We start from the raw sequence: 19,284 nt of genomic DNA on the forward strand, positions 1-19,284 counted from the left end.
GTGTCCAGACATCAACAGCGAAAACTTTTGTTGACATGCCCGATATTATAACGCAATAAAAAACAATAAAAAATAAACACGCGACAGCCGTGCATGTGCCGCTCAAGGTCCAGCATGCTTCCCGGTAGACAACCATGTGCACGTAAACTTTTGACACATGACAGTTTCAAGGTGATGCTACGAACACGTGCACAGACAGCTATCGATCATGGCTACACTGCCAGTCAGCGAGATGCAGCACGTGTAGCACAAAAAAGGAAAGAGAGACGAAGGTTACAGAATGAGCATCTCAGCACTTTTCGAGTGTCTGGTCATGACAGCCGTCATTTGCCGTGCAGGTAACTTTTAATGGTGTTTTTAACCTCGCTTTATGGGTTAGCTGATTACGGTTGTTTAATCTGCATATAGTGCATGGTACAGAGTGGTGTTATCCTCTACAGCTTCGCGAGCCATCCACTTCTGCAGGACAGGATGACTCGGCAATTTATCCAGAATTATTGCAATTCACTGTACTATCAATGATTCAGCGGTGTTGTGAAGAGCTCAGGATGTCGTTATGTTCTGTCAACGAATAAATAGCTGCAGTCAAGGTAGCATATTTCGAGGCGCGTTCGTGTCTTCAAGGATCAGTTACAGATTATGCCTCTTCTACCAGAGCCCGTTGTTACACGTTGAGAAACTCCGCTAAGGGCTGAAAACTACCACAGAAAATACTTAGGTGGTATTAACAGCTTTTCAGTCAACAAAAGCGTCGCAGTCCAAACTGCTCTACATGGCGCTACACTTAATGTGACTGGGTCGATTGGTGTACTTGTTTCACATTCTTACCATCAAGAATTCAGCAGCTAAGAACTTATGTTGCCACGCTGATTCAGAATGCCTAGCCCATTTTTAAAGTTCGAGGCAGGTTTGTTGCCGTCATCCCCGGAGGAGCGGTTGCTTACAGAGCCATTCCGAAGCTTAAATCTGTCTCGGACGTAAAATTCCTGGATCTCCTGTGCTAAGAGAACTACTAAAGGTTCCGAGTGGCAAACATTCTGACATTCCAGATGGAATTAGATCACGAAGCCAACTTCGCCAACTTCAGGAGTGTTCTTTTTTCGCACACAATTGTCGAATGACTTGAGGTACAATTTCAAGCCATAAAACATTTAGATGGGGCTGGTTTGCGATGCCTTTTAAGCCTTTCTTTTACTGTCGAATCACCTCTCATTTTCCGTAAATACGTTAAAATAGTGACACTTGTGTTGCCTATTTTCACCAGGAAAATAAAACTACTTTCCCACAGCACAAGATTTGTACGCTACTTTCATCGCAAGTAACAAAAAATTGTTCTAAAATACACTGCTGAAGTAAATACGGATCAAGTCTATATATGCCTAATTAACCGTCTTTCGCATACACATATGCCTAAATGACACTTTTTAGTGCAACTAAAACCTCGATTTTTTGTCTAAACTTCGGGTCTCTAGTCATTACGGCAGTTAGCGCGGCAGCCACAAATAGCGCATGTTGTCATGTCTACCACCCATTGCAGATAAGCTAAGGCTTTCCCTGCACAGTCAAATAATGCATTGCATATGTCGGGGGGGAGGGGGGGAAGGGGGAGGTAGGCAGTGCGGAAAATAAAGCAGCAAAGAAATGGAGCCTCGATGGTGAGAGAGAAATGGTGAGAGAGAAACCTACCAACATGGAACAACAGGGCAAGGAAAGCAACACAAGGGGTGGGAGGGAAGCACATCGGTTTCCCAACTGCCATGGGCATTCCCAGTTTTGCGCGAGCCAACTATGCATCGTATTTATGGGTAATTCGCTGGGACTGAGATGTGTTGTTAAAAGTAGGTTGCCGCATACCCAAGGGACATATAATCAAGCTACCACTTACTTCTGAAGTTGCGCTGCAAAAACGACCATTTATGGAAAAAAAACGAACGACTGTGAGAGCCTCAGCACCAATGAGAAGCAAGCTCAAAAGTGCGTCAGTGAACAGGCTGCATACGTTAAATATCTACAGGGGATATATGTATAGTATTGAATAAATTTAGCAGGTACTATTTGGCATGCCCTACAGCTGTTTGCCTTGGCACCTTCTCTTTAAAATATGCTGTGCCACAGTGCAATGAAGGAAATGTGAAACGTTCCATGCACAGGATGAGAACGCTGCACGAGAGACACAGAGAGAGAGGGGGACAGAAACGCCTCATACAAGCAACATTGCCACGTCTTTATTTTGCTCTCATGCACAAGATATATCAGTCGGCTCTCAACACTCCATTGCTGCAAAAAATAGGCAGGCTCTCCTATTTTTTTCTCCACCGTATTGTCCAGACCTGCGCTGAGTATTCTAAAAAGACGCCTCGGGTAATATTCAGTTCACAGTCTTCAGCTGCACTTCAGATTCATGAAGATGAAGTTACAAAAGGAAACGCCTCCTCTGGGCAGAGAGAACCACAAGTACATACAAATCAGGCGCTTAAAAATATCTTTTCTTACAACATACGTATCTATATACACTGTACAGGGGTAAATTTCACAGGGACGAAAAACGTAACAATTATATTACTCACCACTTCCATATGTACACACTCGCTCCTATTTACACACGTACAATGCGGGAACCTGTACACAAGCACTGTTAGGCTTAGTAACTATTTACAATGCACGAGCGACACGACTGCCAATGAGCCGGTGTGGCGGACAAACAAAATCCTGTCACGGTGTTACCACGAACCAATGGGGCAGGGAGAGCGCGTGGCGACATTATAGAAAAAATACGACATTTCGGTGCTTGTACTTCACAGCTAAAACTGTTCTCACCAATTCTCCTCCCTCCATCGTGCCACACGGGGTAGCGGAATAAAACACAACAAGCCTTAAAAAACTCATTTCTACGAACCAAAGGCTCGTTATTTCTTTGCCTCACGATGCCTTACTCCATGCAATGCCTCTGCACCATTTGTTCCCTAAGCCCCCGCCCTTCCTGCATCTTGTACAAAACCATTCGTGAAATATGTGCCTTCGAAATGCATCATACCAACAGTTCCAAATCGTCTCCGCAAAAGCATAATTAAAAACAAACAGACAGTTACCAACACAAATCATGACGGATGAATACGTTACGAAAATCGGAGCCCCACCTACTGTGAAGCTTCAGCAATATCCCTGCTTCGCCCATTGTTCCGCAATCCATTCCCTTTTGGCAACAAGCAGCGACGTAACAATAACAAGAACAGCAACAACAAAAAAGGCTAAAAAGAAATGCCAACAAATGACAGTCTTCCAGTGCCATGCACACCTGTCGCACACGATTCGCTTAGAATGTAAAAACGGACTCACTTATTACAGCGGATTGTTGCGATGCCAGACCAGAGGCAGTGGGATGCAGTTTGATTTTTCTGTGGGAATGGCAGGCGAGAAGGAAGCCGTACAACAGAGTGGGGATGGGGGCGGGGGGAGGTGACGGCAGGCGAGGCCACGAATGTATGTACAGATGATCGTAGCGCTGCGCACCCCCTCCCACACCCGCATGCGCTACTGTAGCTTGTCCAGTATGTACAACATGCATGTAAGTAGTAGTAGCAGAAGAAGATGGAGAGGCGAGCCTCGGCGCTGCGTTCTGGAGGCAGAGGCGGGTTGCGGCGTTCCAAGCCGAAGCGCCCCTGGCTGCGCTCCTGTCGTTGTCTCGGTGAACACATGGGTGTGCGTGGATTGGCAGTCACTATGCGGGCCGGGCTCAATTTCAGCTGGGTTTTGATCTTTTCGGCGACGACAGCAAGTGGCTCTGGAAGGATGAAAAGAAATCCCCAGTTGACTCTTCCCTGTAGAGAATTCGTAAAAACATTGAACACAACACGTGCATTCACGAAACATCACCGTTAATGATGAGACGGGAAACCATGACCCCAACATTTAAAAAGGATCGCTTCATGACATTCTTCTGTACTGACTGCTGATTTGCCACTGCCTCTCATAAAAAGCGAAATAGGAGGTCATTATGACACTAACGGGGATGAGGCTTTGTGACATACCCATTTATGGACAGATTCTGCTGGGAGCTATATATTCTATGACGAATTGAGCGGGCAGACGGCTCAAAAGGAAACATCTGATTTAATCAGCCATACACTAGCAAAACAAGTGTTGCACTAGAGCAGGGGTCAGCAACCGCGGCCTCGAGTACGTCGTCAGAACCCCCACCCCTCCCCCTGTCACTTCCCAGCTCAGGGCCGACCCGCTAGTTTCGCCCCAAATGGAGTTAGACGGGAGACAAGAACAAATGATGGCTTCCAGTTTGGCATTGCCCCCCATCTTCACACTTAGCCGGATTATAGACAATTATTGTCAAATATTAGTGAAGTCACTGAATTTTTTTCTCTTTGTCGAACGTGTCTACATTGTAGTCGAGCTCTTGATATGCAAAGCATCGTCAGTGCTTTCTTTTCCCTCTTTTCCTCTCCCAAACAATACTGCCAATCAAAGCAACACAAAACATCTCTTTTAGAAACGGTGGTAACAAAAAATAAAAATAAGAAAAGACTGTCTACACTACGTTCCCAGCTCCAGAATGAAATTTAAAGAAAAAATTAAAGCCATTCCACTCAATGTGAAAGCTGTCAGAAGTGCAGAGCACCGATTCGCCATAATGGGCTGTAGCACCGTTGTCCGCTCACTGCTACCACCCAATGCAAAAAGAATTTCCCACCTCCGCAGTGCTCGCGCGCCCTCTGCCTGAAACAACGCCAGTGGGAGTTCTGTTCTTTTTGTGCTTGCTTGTCCTCGCGCACGTGCTGGCGTTGCACTGACACTTTTTTCACTTACTATCGTAAAAACCAACCCAACGAGCGTTCCAAACTAAATGAGCGCGAATGCTGCCGGTTAATCACGTATACTTTGCCTCAAATGTACTGACAGCTTTCTTTGTGCTAAACAGTGGGGAGATGTATGACAAGCGCCAGCGGTTCACGAGTTTCAAACGCTTATGACTATATAAACCGCTTGGCTTTCGAAGCTTCTGGGTTACGCTGCGACAACAGCCTCTACAACGGAATGCCGTGTGGCTCTACTTAGGTCCAGCGAGCGAGCTACGACGACAAGGCGAGCCCCTAAAGTGCTCTGCGCTAAAAAGTGCACACCACGGAGCGCACCTTCTGCCACTTCTCGACCAGGCGGTTGTACTCGTGCAGGTAGAAGGCAAACACTTCCTCGCAGTCCTGCCAGGCCTCGTGCTCGGGCGGGTTGTACGTCTGGCAGTTGCGCTGCACCAGCAGCATGTCCTCGTGGAAGTCCGCCAGCTCCCGGTACTGGCCGCCCTGCAAGGGAGCACATGTGCAGTCAGGGAGCTGCTTTGGAGACTCAGTGGAACAACTACTCGCCGAGGTTTCCTTTCATCTTCTCCTACGACACCTGATTGCCGCATGTTCCCTCACGCGTGCGTCATCCAGTAAGGATTAAAAATAACGCCATCAAGTGTTAAAGGGACAGACAACCAATTTTTGTGGAGTGCATGTCCTCTAGCCCATATGAAAGCCAGCATTTTATACACTGGGATAACCGCAATGACTTTCCAAATAAACAGGCAGAAATAATTTTAATTTTGCACTAAAATTTCTGAAGTCTGAAAGGTGGCCCCCTCTAGTGTCTAAATGCGACACTACCATATGTGTCCACACAACTCCGTCGGTTTCAACATGATTCAAAGACCGAAAGGCTGCACGTTATTATTGTTTCGGCCGGGGACAAGTTTTTAAATACCTCTTCTCATCTCACAGGGAGTTAACAGCATGTTTTCGCACGGCTCACTGTCATGTTCGCCAGTATTCCTTTGGCCAGATAGATCTAAAAATTCCAATTCAAAAAGTTCTCGTGAGCTATCAGCAAAACCGTTTCTCGCTAAGGTGCCCTTTCATTTGGGATAGAGAAACTATACTCAACGAAAATCGGTTGTCCGTCCCTTTAAGCGCAAGCAGTCCACAGCAGGACTAGAAAACAAGACGGCTACAACTTGTAGCTGAAGCACTTGAAGAATCATCGGGTGATGACGCGTGCGCATGCAAGGGTAGCTCCAAAGGTGCACCTAGTGCTGCCCCCAGACTGTAACTGACGTATGGTGAAGTGTAGCACAAAAGGATGATGTGAATAGTGGCATCTCACACACCAAATAATTGCGCATGGACAAACTGAGAACTTGACTTCGTCCGTGTCCCCCTTTCTTGCGCAATTATTTGGTGTAATTTTGGTGTACCAATGTGCCCAGAATGCTACCCTTATGAACTTCTCATCATGGCCTTCTCCCACTTTGTGAAGCCACGTTGTTTTGGGGTTACCCAGCACATCTCCCTTCCCTCCCACTAGTTGAAAGCCCCCCTGGAATAGAGGAGGATGCTGGTGGCATTACAGTAGTGTATGTAGCCTACATGTGCAGGCACAAGCCAGATCCAAGGGTGTACATACTTCGTAATAACTACGTAGCGCACGGTGGCAGTGGTTTGGGTTACACACGCGCTTCTATGCTCACCATGCTTTGGAAACAATGGCGATGAAGTGAACACACCAAAAGAGCTTCTTTATTCAACCTGCTTGAGGCCAATCATAGAGTTCTGCTTTGCTTGGGAATCACAACCTGGCTACTTGGAAATGTTACAGTGTGTCCGAAACTGAGTTGACAGATTCGTCACGTATAATTACAATTTTTGCACCGGTATTACGTTATAGAACAGTTTAATTCTTTGACTATGGTGCCATAGGTCACCGGACACGGAGTTCCGCTGACTTCAAACCTCCCGCGAAAACTCCAAATGGCACCTTCGCAACAATATTGCCGCGTGACGTGTTTATTGGCAACTCCTTTTTCACTTTCAGTTTCGTTTGTTTACATTTTGAGAGCAGAGGATGCGTTGCAAGCGAAATTTGAACCCAAGGTAGCTCCGAGTTGAGTGGAGGTGGTGTCTACTTCACGTTGCGCTCCGCAAAGGCGGTCTACCGTTGCTGGGACTTCAGCAGCTGCTGCTGCTAACCTACCACGTCTGCCGCAGTGGTAGTGCGCGTTCAAGCCCTTTATCCCCCGCCGAGACAGGGGGCGCTTGCACCCTTTGAACTGGTGGGTGCCCAGCGGTCCCAGACCCCGCCCGAAGGGGTTCGAGGGACCTACCACATGGCCCCCCATGGCTGCTTGTGGTCAAGCTCCAAGCGTTTGTTCCACTGTCGAGGCAAGCTACGGTACGGGGACGCTTGTACCCTTTAAAGAAACCGGTGGGTATCCGGCGGCCCAGGATTCGAACCTGGTACCTCCCGCTTACGATACGAGTGTTTTACGACTCGACCATCGCCGTTTCGCTTTTTTTTTGCTTTGCTAAGTGGAACAGCCGTCGGAGGCCGCTTGATTGACGGGCCTTCAAAAACCCAGAACATGGTGCACAGGGTTGATGTATATATTGAATGACAGCTAAGGAACATACGAACAACTTGCATATTTCAGATTTCCTAAAATAATTTTCTGGCTTAGTACAACTGCCTATTTCTATGATGCTTATACTTTTTATGCTTTTTTTTCTGTTTATTTGACATTTAAACTTTGATTAATTGTACCTCTCACAAAACTGCTGCTATGCATTTGAAAGGGCAAACTATAAGCTACAATTTTATGTATAACAATGCTAAATGTGTCCCGTTGCTCGAGAGAAAAAAATTTATTGTGGAGGCACCCTAAATCAGCCAACAAAAGAGTCAATTGGGATCCATTAAGTTAAGTAAGTGTTTGCAGCATGTCAAACGTAACTTTCTCTACCACCTCTATTAAAAAAAAAGCTGGCACTGATCCTAGCTCCTCCTTACCTACATTACACTTCGTATCCAAGAGATGTGACTTCCTTGTGGTTTTAACAATTATGAGCTTTATTTTTCCCCCACACCATCAGTATATGAAATAAATTGTCAAGTATGATTGCTTGTGCCTCTGCAGGGTGTTGTGACAAGTTTTCTTTTTTTCTTTCTTTAGTGTTTTTTTTCTTTGCACTGCCACATGTGTTTCCAATTTTCTTTTTGTCTCCGCCAAAATATATGCACCCCGTATTTTGTGAATTTCCTCCCGGCTTATAATGTCTGCTTGGCAGTCCATGAAGAAATGCCGGTAAATACGTAAAGAAGAGAAGACTTTTAGAGAAGACGCTCACCTCTAGCTTTTTCCTTATTGTCGAGAAGTCCATGGGCTGTTGTATCACGTCATAGTACCCAGGAGCATCCTCAGGATCAACTGCATAGATTAGCACAGAAATTAAATGAAGATCCATTGATGTATCTCTTAAGAATGCGTCTCATCCCTAGGCCGACAAATGGCGACAAGGCGCGCAAACACATAGCTGAACGCCACCGTAACCACCTGTACCACACATTATTACCCCGCGCAACGCTGCCTGTGTAAAATTGCCGTCACGTGACGCCCTCTCCAATGGGAAGAATAGAAATGCCTAGTTCAGCTGCTCATAGCAGTGTGGCGTGCGCCGGCAGAATGCCACTAGGTCACTGCTCAAAGCGTACCTGTTCACAAGCCCGTGCTCTTTGGCAGGCACAGCCAGATGCATAGCCAGCGCATCGTGCATGCATTTTTTTTTCTTTTCAATATTGTTGATTCTGACCGCACCAATCATCTACATTTGAACTACTACAGTCAAACCTCGTCATAATGAAGTGGTATCGAAGCAGTACAGTAGTTCGCTACATCCGATATTCGTTGTAAAAGTAGAGGAGGTGAAAATCGGTTATAACAAATTGGCAATCTGGCTCGCGCGAAAATCCTAGATACTAAAACGCATTATTCTCTGCTTTGAACTTGCTATACACGATGTAATCCTTACCTGTCTCCTTGTGGCATTTCAAACTAAATGTACCGGAACACGGCAACGTGAAATTGCAACAGGACAAAGTTAGTTTGACAAAACATGCCTGCGTTTTCACTATTTGAGGAAAGATGTGATCTTTGCCTGGCGGCTTTTCACCCCACTGCAGGATTAAGTTTTCCACAGTGTCCACGCACAACTGGGCCTTTCCAACATTTGCAGTTTTACAAACTTTTATCTTCTAATTTTTTTAGGGTAGCTTTTAAGATTCAAGCTTCGCACGAACCAAATATTTTTCCGTTATAGCCGATATCCGCACGGCTCTAGCGGTTTCTGTTTCGTTACAAAAAGAATAAGGGTCGCTGAAAGAAAGCGTGACCAACCAAAGTTCTTATTTAGTTCGCCATAGCCGATAATTCACTATATCAGTGTTCGAGGTTCGACTATATACTGCACATGGTAACTTGACCAACTACACAGTAACTTTGCAGATATAACGTGTCAAGCTAGAGTTGCCACATTTTTGCACAAGGGTACTTGCCAATGAATGCTGATGCATAAAAATGGCTTTCCAACTAGCCCAAACTTGCACGCTATTCCGTCTCAGGCTGTTGCCATTCTATCACATGGTTTGGTCCTTTGGCTCCAATTCTGTGTCTGACTGCCTGTCTAAATCATGTCGATGCTCCAATACCTTCCACGAACCAAGTGGCCAACGCCCGTTGCAGTTTGAAAAGTTAGATTGTGATTCCGTTCCTCAAGTCAGCAAGAAAATAGCCAAAGGATTAAGATTTCGATTATGCTTTTCACAAGGAACAGAATTCAGCTTTTGGTCCAAGTCAGTTTCTAAGCAAACAAAACGCACACAACATTGAGAGAGAGAAAAAAATAGGGGGGAGTGCACTTTACAGTAGGCAGCCAAGGGAGAAAGGTGGAGGCGATGGCTTACCTGGTTCCAGAAACCAGTGTGCTGGGGAAAGCATGCCCTTTGACCTGTTGGTGCCCCGGAACTTGCACACCCGGTCCAGGAGCCCCGACGCAACGCGCGCCCAGCCCGACACATGAACCGAGGCGCACAGGGACTCATCCATCAGTGCCGTCACCCGCCGCTTCCTCTTCAGGAGCTGTGGCCTCGTTGCCCCTGTACCCCTGGAGGTACTCGGCTGGGACAGCGACGCAGAGGTCAGGGGCGCCGACGAGGTCACCGCTCGCTCCACAGGGTCCATCCCCACAACGACCGCACTATCAACCGCCACGTCGGCGTCCGCAACAGCCGAGCTGGCCACCGAATTTTCTTCAAGGTTCGCCGGAAACCTCGACGTTGACGCAGGACCCTCCTGTACACCATTCTCCAGGCCATGGTGGGGGCCCCGCTGCCGCAACGCGGACGAACTGACTCCCAGCGAGTTGCTCGGCACGTCGTCCTCGTTGTTGCTGCTGTCCTCGTTGAAATTCTCCGAAGACACTGTCATGTCGGCCGTCACCTCGCCGTCCGCGAAAATCACAATTTCCGACGAGGACGTGCCCGCCACGCACGCGTGTGCCCCGACGAGGATGACTTCGCCGACGGACGAAGATGTCGAGGCCAGGCCGTTCTCACAGACCTCGAATTCGTCCACATTCCCTGGCGTTGCAAGGTCCGGCAAGCTGCCGCCACCAATACTACCACTTCCACTCTCCGCCGCTTCGTCGTGGTTGTCCACCGGCGACCGCCGACTCCCGTTGGAACTGCAGCTCGGCACAGCACCATTCGACGCAGTGGCAGCATCCTCGCGCAGCGAGAGGGTTGCGGAGGAGTCGGCAACAATGGGCTGCGCGCTGTTACTCGAGGCAGAGGAGGAAGAAGAGGAAGAGGAAGTGTCGAGGTGTGCTGCGTCGTGTGTCCGGTGGTACGCGAGCGTCAGAGGCGTCGCGTCAATCACCGGAGACGAGGATGAAGTGCTGGGGCCAGACGACGAGCACGACGGCAGGGACAGCAGGTGGTAGTTGGACGGAGATGGGCCAGCGTTTCGCTGGGCTCCAAACACAGTGCTGGACACCGAGTCGACCATGACTGAGGTGATGCCTTCGCTGGCTTCTGCAAGATGAGACGGGGAGAAGCGGTCTGCTTGAAGCAACCTCCCAGACCCAGCAGAGAACAAGCTGGTGTCGGTAAAACATGGGACAGGCCTCACAGTGGGTGCTTGCCATGAGTTTGGAACGAAATGACACAGCATGCTAACATATTGCAGCTCGTATTTTTAACAGCACAGCTGTTTAAGCTTGAGCTTGGTCTGGTGGTGTTATAACTAGGGGTGTGCAAATATTCGAAACTTCGAATATTCGATTCGAATTTTTTGGTATTCGATTCGATTCGAACGACACTTTTATTGTTCGAAATATTCGAACCACCCAAAACTAAAAAAAAAACAAAATTCAGAGCGTGTCTGTATCGGTGTTATTTACAGTGGACTCTCGTTGATACGATTCTGGGGGTGCGAATTTCGGGATGATACGAATTTCCAAAAAGTCCCGGCGAAATTGCATCGTTTGCAATGGGAAAAATTTCGGCTGTTACGAACGGACCTGCGCGGCCCGGCGGAAGGTACGAACGAGCCGGCGAGGCACCCGACTGCTGAACGAGCAAGTGACGGCTCTCGCTGCCCTGTTTGTCACTCTTTCTCCAGAAACGGCCGGGCTGTTGTTTTCTGCTCGTGAAAACGCTCTGCGCACGCCCAACGCGCTGACACCGCCGCGAAACCACCCCCACGCTGCGCGCGGCCGGCGACGTCAACATGGCGTCGGCTCCAGCCGCGATTTGGCGCGGGCGCTCGAGCGACCGCTTCTAACCGCTCTTTAAAATGCGGCTCATGGGAGACACGAAGTTGCTTGTGCGGTAAAGGAGCTGATAATTCATGCGATAACGGTACTATAAAACATCATCCGTGCCGCTAGTGAAAGCGCCCATAAAATATTTGCCGGGGTGCTAAGCATAACCGTCTCTGGCGGAGCCAAGCCGGCTGTCTCGATCTCATCGCAAGTAGTCAGGCTCCTCCATTCTGCCGCGCGCGTACTGCGTCATTTTCTGACCGAGGTAGGCGCTACCGCGGGCGCGAAATCGTCGATGTGGGCGTGAAAATACAGCGCTCGCAGGGCCAAGGCGAGCGAATCGCGTGCAAAACCGCACCATGCGGTTCACGCTTGGCTGTTGGGGCGTGTAGCGAGCTTGGGCACACCGAGTGAAGAGACGAGCGCGAAGCTTTACGTGCTCCAGAAAGGACTGCTTTGCGACACGGGGGTTAAAAAAAGCAGAAAAATCACGAATTTCTTCACGCAAAAGTAGGAAAAGAAATAAACGAAAACGTTTTTCAGCGCTAAATTTTTTGGTCTGTGTTGGTTCATACGAATTTCGGATGATACGAATATTTTTCGCAGTCCCGCGAGATTAGTATAATCAAGATTTTACTGTATCAGCGCGCGGCAATGTGCACGGGCTCGGGCATGCCAGCTACTAGTGTCTCAAGTGAGCGGCTGTTTTCGATATCTGGTAAAGTGGTGACGAGCAGGAGGTTGTCACTGCTCCCCGAACATGTCGAGCAGTTAACCTTTCTCCATGTTAACATTTAAGTGAGTGCAGACCTTAATCTGTTGAGTGCAATGGTATTGTGTAATTCCTAATTTTACTTCGTGCGATTTGTTGTGCAATAAAGTTGCAGTTTTTGTGTCTCTAGTTTGTGAAAACATTAATTTTACAAAAAACCATAAGTATTCGTATTCGAAAAATATTCGAAAAATATTCGATTCGATTCGAACTTTGTTTTTATTATTCGAATTCGCTTCGAAATTAAAAAATTGATATTCGCACACCCCTAGTTATAACAAAACATACCAACAAATAAACTGCGCCACCTATCTGCACCGCCACAGGTAGGATATAATACTTAACAGTGAAGAAGGCTTTCGCGCCTGCTCGAGTGTGAGCAGAAGGGGCACATGCATTAGGGCACTCTTTACTATATCATTTTAAAGGCGATAGTCTTTCTTGGGCTACTAAAATGCAGAAAAAAAAAACAAAAAAAAAAAAAAACTGGCGCAGCTTGCAGTAGTGGTGCAAGGCTGGAGAGACAGAAAAGCAGAGGGTCAACCTAGCTTCTTCCCCCAGGGATCCACTGTCAGTGGCGGGGGAACGACTGGAACGGCCTTGTAAAATCCGGCTAAACTTGGCCTCACACCTAAACACTTAGCCTAGCCTAGCAAGAACATCGCAAAACTTGACAAAACATAGCAAAGCCTAGCAAAACATAGCAAAACCAGATGAAGCTAGGTCGACCCCAGCTCTGCTGTTTCTCCAGGCTTGCACCACTAGTGCAAGTTGTCATTTTTTTTTTTAGCCCGGCAGAAAAGAACCTTACTGCGAGTTTTGAGAGTTAAAAGGGCACTGATACAAAAATTTTGCACCTTGTTTTTTTTGTTGTGATAAGTAGCTAATGACCTATTTATCACGTGTAGAAACCTCATTTGCTTCAGCGCGCGATGGTTGTTTAATTAAAGACGTTTTTAATGCGGCCAGTCGCAATTTCGGTTTCAGCAGGTGTGGCAAAAGGCTGGATTTGGTATAAACAAAGCTGCCCACGTGACTGTCGGACGGATGTCACAGAGCAGAGCTGCCGTAGCACTGTTGATTCCGCGTCGGCAGCAGTTTCTGCTAATTCCCCTACGTACTGATCTCGTCAGCCACTTAATTAAAAAGTGACCTGATGCAGGCGCCGCGCGTGCAAATTGCTGCTGCGGCTAGAGAACGATGCGCGACGCTCGAGACAGCGGGTGGGAAGACGCGCGCTGGGAGCAGCCGGCCGGTCTGCCTACAGGTCTGCCTACAGATGTGTTAGGCTTGACACTGCGGCGGACATTTCTTGTAAGCGGTGCAGATGACGACTTTTAATGCAATTCGCCATCGCATCATTAACTCCTTCCTCGTATGTGCTGCCTTGTTTGGGAGTTTAGTCCCATTTCATTCAGCGGTAACACACTATCGCTCGAGCTACCTGCGCCGGCCTGCGCCATTTCGTGGCCGTGGCCGCCGCCTGCACAGCGACCGTGCAGCTCGCTTATATGCTTTTCATGTCCCCCGCGCGTCTTCGTGTCCAGTGTAATAAAAACCAATAAAAATAGAGTGCCTGGAATTGCTGTAGAACTTGAAAGCAAAAGCACTGACCTCTGATCGGAGCGGAGAGCTGGTGAGAAACACCGGCATTGCGGAAGCGGTCAACACAAACTCGTGACGTGTTTGGACGTTTGTTCACGTGCATGGCATTCTAAATTTGTAGTGCATTCGCAGTTCTAAACACAACTGGGACAAGCACCAGCCTTGAGATTGCCGTGGGGTCTCACCTTGTCAAAGCTACACCTTGTACAAACAAGAGTCGAAAAGGGAGCTTGTCCCCACACATCAGGACAAACGCACTCAGGCACTGATACTCGGCCGTGTTAGTGGCCCTCTAATGTTGTTAGTCACTGATCTGAATTCAGGTGCGAGGCTTAAGAGGCTAAACTGAAGAGCTGGGCAACAAGGTACACCATTATGAAGGGCCAGGAATCAATTTGGACCCCTGAGAGGGTTTCAACTTACGCCAAAATCTTGTACACACTGGCGTTTTTTGTTTGTGACACCATCAGCCAAATCCCGCATCAACAGTCCCTTACAGATAAGCGACACATGCAAACAATCACAAGGGTAGATGGTGGATGAGCCTACCAGAATCACAGATAAGCAACTCGTAGACTTCCTCCGCATCGTTGCCGGACCCCGTGGGTTCCGCTGCCAGTGCCACAGAGAGCCCATCTCCCGCTTCAGACTGGGTTGGCTGATCTGATGCCGCGTTCTGCAACCTCTGATCCTCAGCGCGACTGCTGTTGGAGGCTGAAACAGCACGTGACGACTCCACGCCCGAGTGGGAGTCCGAGGATGCTTCGTCAGAGGCTGGAGAGCCAGTCCCCATGGCTGCTGCTGTGGCTGCTGCTCCGGCGGCCCCACCTCTGATGCTGCAGCTGCTGCTTGTGCCCACGTCACTGAAGGCTTGGACGGTGGGAACGACTTCGTGTGAGTCCACTTCCACAGATCCTGAACAAGGCACACACAGCAGCAGGGAAGATTAGACAGCAGCATCATTGCCGTCGTCATTGATCACCTTGTGTGGGACAATAGAGGTGTCCCCCAGTGATTTGCAGCAGCTGCTACCGTGCTTCCGACTCATTTATGGCTCCCTGCTGCACCCAGATTTTTGCTTTCTGCTGGCTTTTGGAATTCATACTGCCACTTGCTTGGTCTATACGCTGTTTACTATACACACTACACTTCCAACTTAACGTTATGTTTTCAATAAACTAAGAATGCTCTGTTAGTGAATTTATCCCTAATTTTATTAATTTACAATGCCTGCCTGCTATTCTGCCGCCTTTCTTTTCATGGCTGTATCAAATCAACACCACCTGCGAGTAGCAACACTGAGCACCTGCGTGGAACGAGCTGAAAAGTGGAACAAGACTGATCTATCAGAAGGGCCCTACTGCATGTGTGTGCAAGCCAGTAGGGCTTGCACCACAGACACAGGAAAGGCACAAGATGGGGTGCGCCCTCACTATACGATGTTCATGCTTTACAGAGCAAACAAATCTCAGAACAGGCACTACCACTACAGGGACAGACGGTCGCGGACAGCAGCACTCACCCCCCAGATATTCCGACTCTTCAGTGCTGGACACAGACAGAGGCCGCATGTCGAGGTGGAACACACTGCCAGACGCCGTCGCGGCAGCCGTCGCGTCGACAGTGGAGCACGTGATCTCCGCCAGGTCCTCCGATTGCACCAGCACCACCTCGGCAGTGCTCACCTCCTCGTCACTGCTCATCATTAGCGCAGTCACCAGATGCCCCGCCTCGTTGCCATCAACGTCGTCGTCATCATCATCATCATCAAAACTGGGGCACGACACTGCTGACGTCACTTCGTTGTTTGCTGCAGACAAGCTACCACCATTCTCCGCAGACGTCACCTCTTCGCGTTGCGATGACGTCCCGGGCTGTGCCGTTATAGCTGCAGAGCTAACCTCGACAGGGCCTTCTTCCCGTTCCGACGACTCAACGGCACTATTGTTTTGCTCCTCGCTTCCAACGACGACACTGCTGCTGCCCTCCCCACAAACGTTTGCCAGCACCTCTTGCGCATCTGGCGTTGGTGACGAGACCACAGAAATCTCGAGGTCAGCCGATGTAACGTTTGAACTTCCACCGCCGCCACTGCCCTCGCCGAAGGAAGACGGCAGCTGGAAATGCCCCACAGATGAAGTCCCCTCGCTCGTCTGGTCTGGAGAGTTCTGCTCGGGGGCAGATGGCGTCGAACTGGCAGCTGCTGACAGCTGATGCTCACCGAATATGGCGGCGGTGGAAGGCGTCGGCACGACAAGGCACGGCGATGCCGAGACCGACGTTGAGCTGCTCACGTCGCAGACACGCTTGGCCTTGTGGGCGTCTCTCCGCCCGTGGTCGTTGGACGAGGAACTAATGATGGCAGACTGCTCCTCTTCGGGATTGCGCAGGTACAGCACCGCGGCCGACGACGAACTCGATATGGAATCCTGGACGTCCGTCGGTCCAACAGAGTCCTCCTCTTCCTCGTTAGCTCTGTTGCCCTCGTTGGAGGAGCTCTCCCTAGAACTGTCGTTCGAGCTGTCGTCGGAATGCCGGTTTCTGTTCCTCAGAATCAAGTTCTCAATGGAGTTGTCCACCGAGTTGTCAGCCGAATTTTCTGCAGAGCTGAGACTGGGCACCCGGTTTGATGACGCACTTGGTTCTGCGCTCGGATGCCCACCGCTCGCACCTTCTGTCGCGTCTACGTTTGAGTTTTCGTTAACGCTTTCCATCGTCACTGCCCCCGATGATTCTCTCGGGAGCCCACTAAAGGCCGACGGCGTAGCACTAACACTAACTACTGGCGTTGGTTGACTGCTGGCACTTGCGTGCTGAGGTCCATTGAGCTGTTGTTGCCTGCTGGGCAGACTGGATGACGAATGTGGGGCCTTAGCGCCGTGCCTCCACACTGAGGCTACTGGGAACACATTACTAGGGCCAGGAACGGCTAGATCGGAATCACTCAGATGGCTTGCTCGTCTTGGAGATTGTGAGGAGGCAGGTCTGGCAGGCTGGGTAGTCATTATTGCTGATGAGTTGGCAGGTGTTGAAGCAGAGACGGTCTCATTGGTCATGCTGGCTGATGAAGCAGGGATGGCGATGGTGCCCGACACCTGCAAGAACATCAGTGAGTGAAAGCCATGAGTACAAGACATCCTGAACAAAAAACAAAGAGGAGGGGGGGGGGGGGGACAGCTGAGGTTTTTTAGGTACCTATACTTGAAAAGCGTGGACACGCAGTGGTTAAGAAAGACTAGAAGGCTAACGATGAAATACGGAAAGAACAGTGGGGAATCCAAAACAGCCAAGGTAACCAAAAAAGAGGCAAGGCAGATTGAAACGAATAAATGGAGGGAAAAAATTGAAGCTAAAACGTTGTTAGAGATGTACAAGGCTGAGAAGATGAACATCAGAAAGGAAAATTTCTACGATAATTCCCAGGGCAGTGCTTTGCTTTTTGAGGCTAGAGCAGGTTGTCTGCGAACTAAGAGTTTTGTGGGGAAGTATTCACAAAATGATGGGGTATGCGTGGTCTGCGGAAAAGAAACAGAAACTATGCGGCACACAGTGTTAGAATGTGAGGGTATCCATCCAAATCTACATGCAGGGAATATTGGGCTTTCAGAAGCCCTAGGATTTAAGGGTATCAGAGAGGAAGTTAACTTCAAGGCTGTCGAGGGGACAAAAAGAAGATTAGAATGCTGGCGGACGAAAAGCAGAGAGGGGAATATTGCCTAGGACAGTTACCCCCTATAACAGGGAAAAGAAAGTATTTCGGGCCTAATAAGCTTTAGTGCCTTCCCTAAGCAGCGCTAGTATTAAACAAAGAGTGTAAAACATGGTTATATTAGTCCTTTTTGGTAAGATGACATGTCATCACCCCGCTTCAAAGGGGAAACCAATAGGAATCATCATCATCATCATCATCATCATCAGAGGAATGGAAAGAAAACTGCCTGAGAAGACATATAACCCTGGTTTTATGACGACCTGTTTCTTACGACGGATCATCACAGTCCCAGCAAACTCCCCTTAACTCTTTCACGATGGCGCCATAGGCAATCGGAAGCCAGCGTCCGATGATTTTAAATCTCCCGCAAAATCTGAAACCCGCACTCCACAGACAACTATCGCCATCTGGTGCGTTCATTGGCAACTTCTCTTTCAATTTCGGTTTCGTTTGTTTATGTGTCTCGTGTGGTGGGGGTGAGCAAGAGAAATTTGAACCAACGGTAGAGGGGAGGAGGAGGAAAAATGGCGTCGGGTTGCGCCGCGCTCCGCACAGTCAAACTGCTGTAGCAAGCACTTCGGCAGCTCCTGGTGTCGATTTTTCTGATTCCAGCAGCAGTGAGGGGTCAAGCAATGATGTGGGATCTTCACATTTCAGTTAGGACGAAGCTCCGGTTCAGGTGCCTCGCACTTCAACAAGCACTGGCAGGTAATTTTGTTGTGACTCCGCGCGTATTTATAAACAAAACGTGCTTCTTATCTAACGACTGCGGTTTTAATTTTGTGTTTAGGGTCTCGAGAACGTACGGCTGGGATATTTTGCCAAATGCACCGCGCCGTATCGCGCTATCACCTTCAAGATAACCTGGCGCTCGTGTCAGATTAGCGCTGCAGGGTTCAGGTGCGACGCTTGTCGAGAGCGCTAGATTTTTTTTCTGGTTTTTTACCACCGAACTGATAAGGATTTTGTTCGAGGACACAAAAGAGTATACCCTAATTACCCGATTCTAACGCGCCCCCGATTCTTACGCGCACCCGATTGTCCTGACAAAAAACCGAAAAAACTTGCACCTCCGATTGTAACACGCACGGAACTGTGTGAGCAAGAAAAACGAATGCGAGAGAAACGGTTGATTTATTTCCCGAAGTAATCTCACTCATCTCACTCTCCGTCGCTCTCCGCTGACCACAACATCTCGTCCTCGGTGCCGTCAAGCACGTTCGCGATGCCACACTTCTGAACTAACGTTCAACCATGGTCGATGAAATCGTGGCCCACACCTCACACGCCCATCCCGCGAGCTTCTCCAGAGGCGCACGCTTCAGCCGACCGCTCGTTTTGAACGCGTGAGAGCCGCTGCTGCCATTGCTGTTATCAAGCGCGCAAGTGGAACAATTTGACGATTTGTGTGAACGCCGATAGAAAAGCCTAGGCGCCTATGCTTCCTGCGTCCGAAAAATCGTTGCTAAAAGGTTTAGCGCCATCTTGACATGGCGATGGCGATGGGTGGGACGAAATTTCCGCTGTTTCGGTTTCGTATCCGATTCTAACGTGCA

The 19,284-nt window shown here is 48.9% G+C and overlaps 1 protein-coding gene across 2 annotated transcripts in view; it reads right to left on the minus strand.

The window, feature by feature from the left end:
* Nucleotides 1–2,203: 2,203 nt before the first annotated feature.
* The window catches only part of LOC144169878 (uncharacterized), a 66,424-nt gene continuing 49,343 nt past the window's right edge, over nucleotides 2,204–19,284 (minus strand). For both annotated transcript variants that reach the window (XM_077699286.1, XM_077699285.1), the window contains exons 18-23: nucleotides 15,539–17,111; nucleotides 14,566–14,931; nucleotides 9,781–10,908; nucleotides 8,169–8,248; nucleotides 5,145–5,309; nucleotides 2,204–3,781 (exon numbers count right to left, since the gene is read on the minus strand). In XM_077699286.1, coding sequence (XP_077555412.1) covers nucleotides 3,740–3,781; nucleotides 5,145–5,309; nucleotides 8,169–8,248; nucleotides 9,781–10,908; nucleotides 14,566–14,931; nucleotides 15,539–17,111 — 3,354 coding nt within the window. In that variant the 3' untranslated portion in view covers nucleotides 2,204–3,739. The remainder of the gene's footprint in view (nucleotides 3,782–5,144; nucleotides 5,310–8,168; nucleotides 8,249–9,780; nucleotides 10,909–14,565; nucleotides 14,932–15,538; nucleotides 17,112–19,284) is intronic.

This window comes from Haemaphysalis longicornis, unplaced genomic scaffold (genome assembly GCF_048455015.1).
Source record: "Haemaphysalis longicornis isolate Haplotype H1 unplaced genomic scaffold, Haemaphysalis longicornis Haplotype H1 scaffold_2, whole genome shotgun sequence".
Classification (NCBI taxonomy): Eukaryota; Metazoa; Arthropoda; class Arachnida; order Ixodida; family Ixodidae; genus Haemaphysalis; species Haemaphysalis longicornis.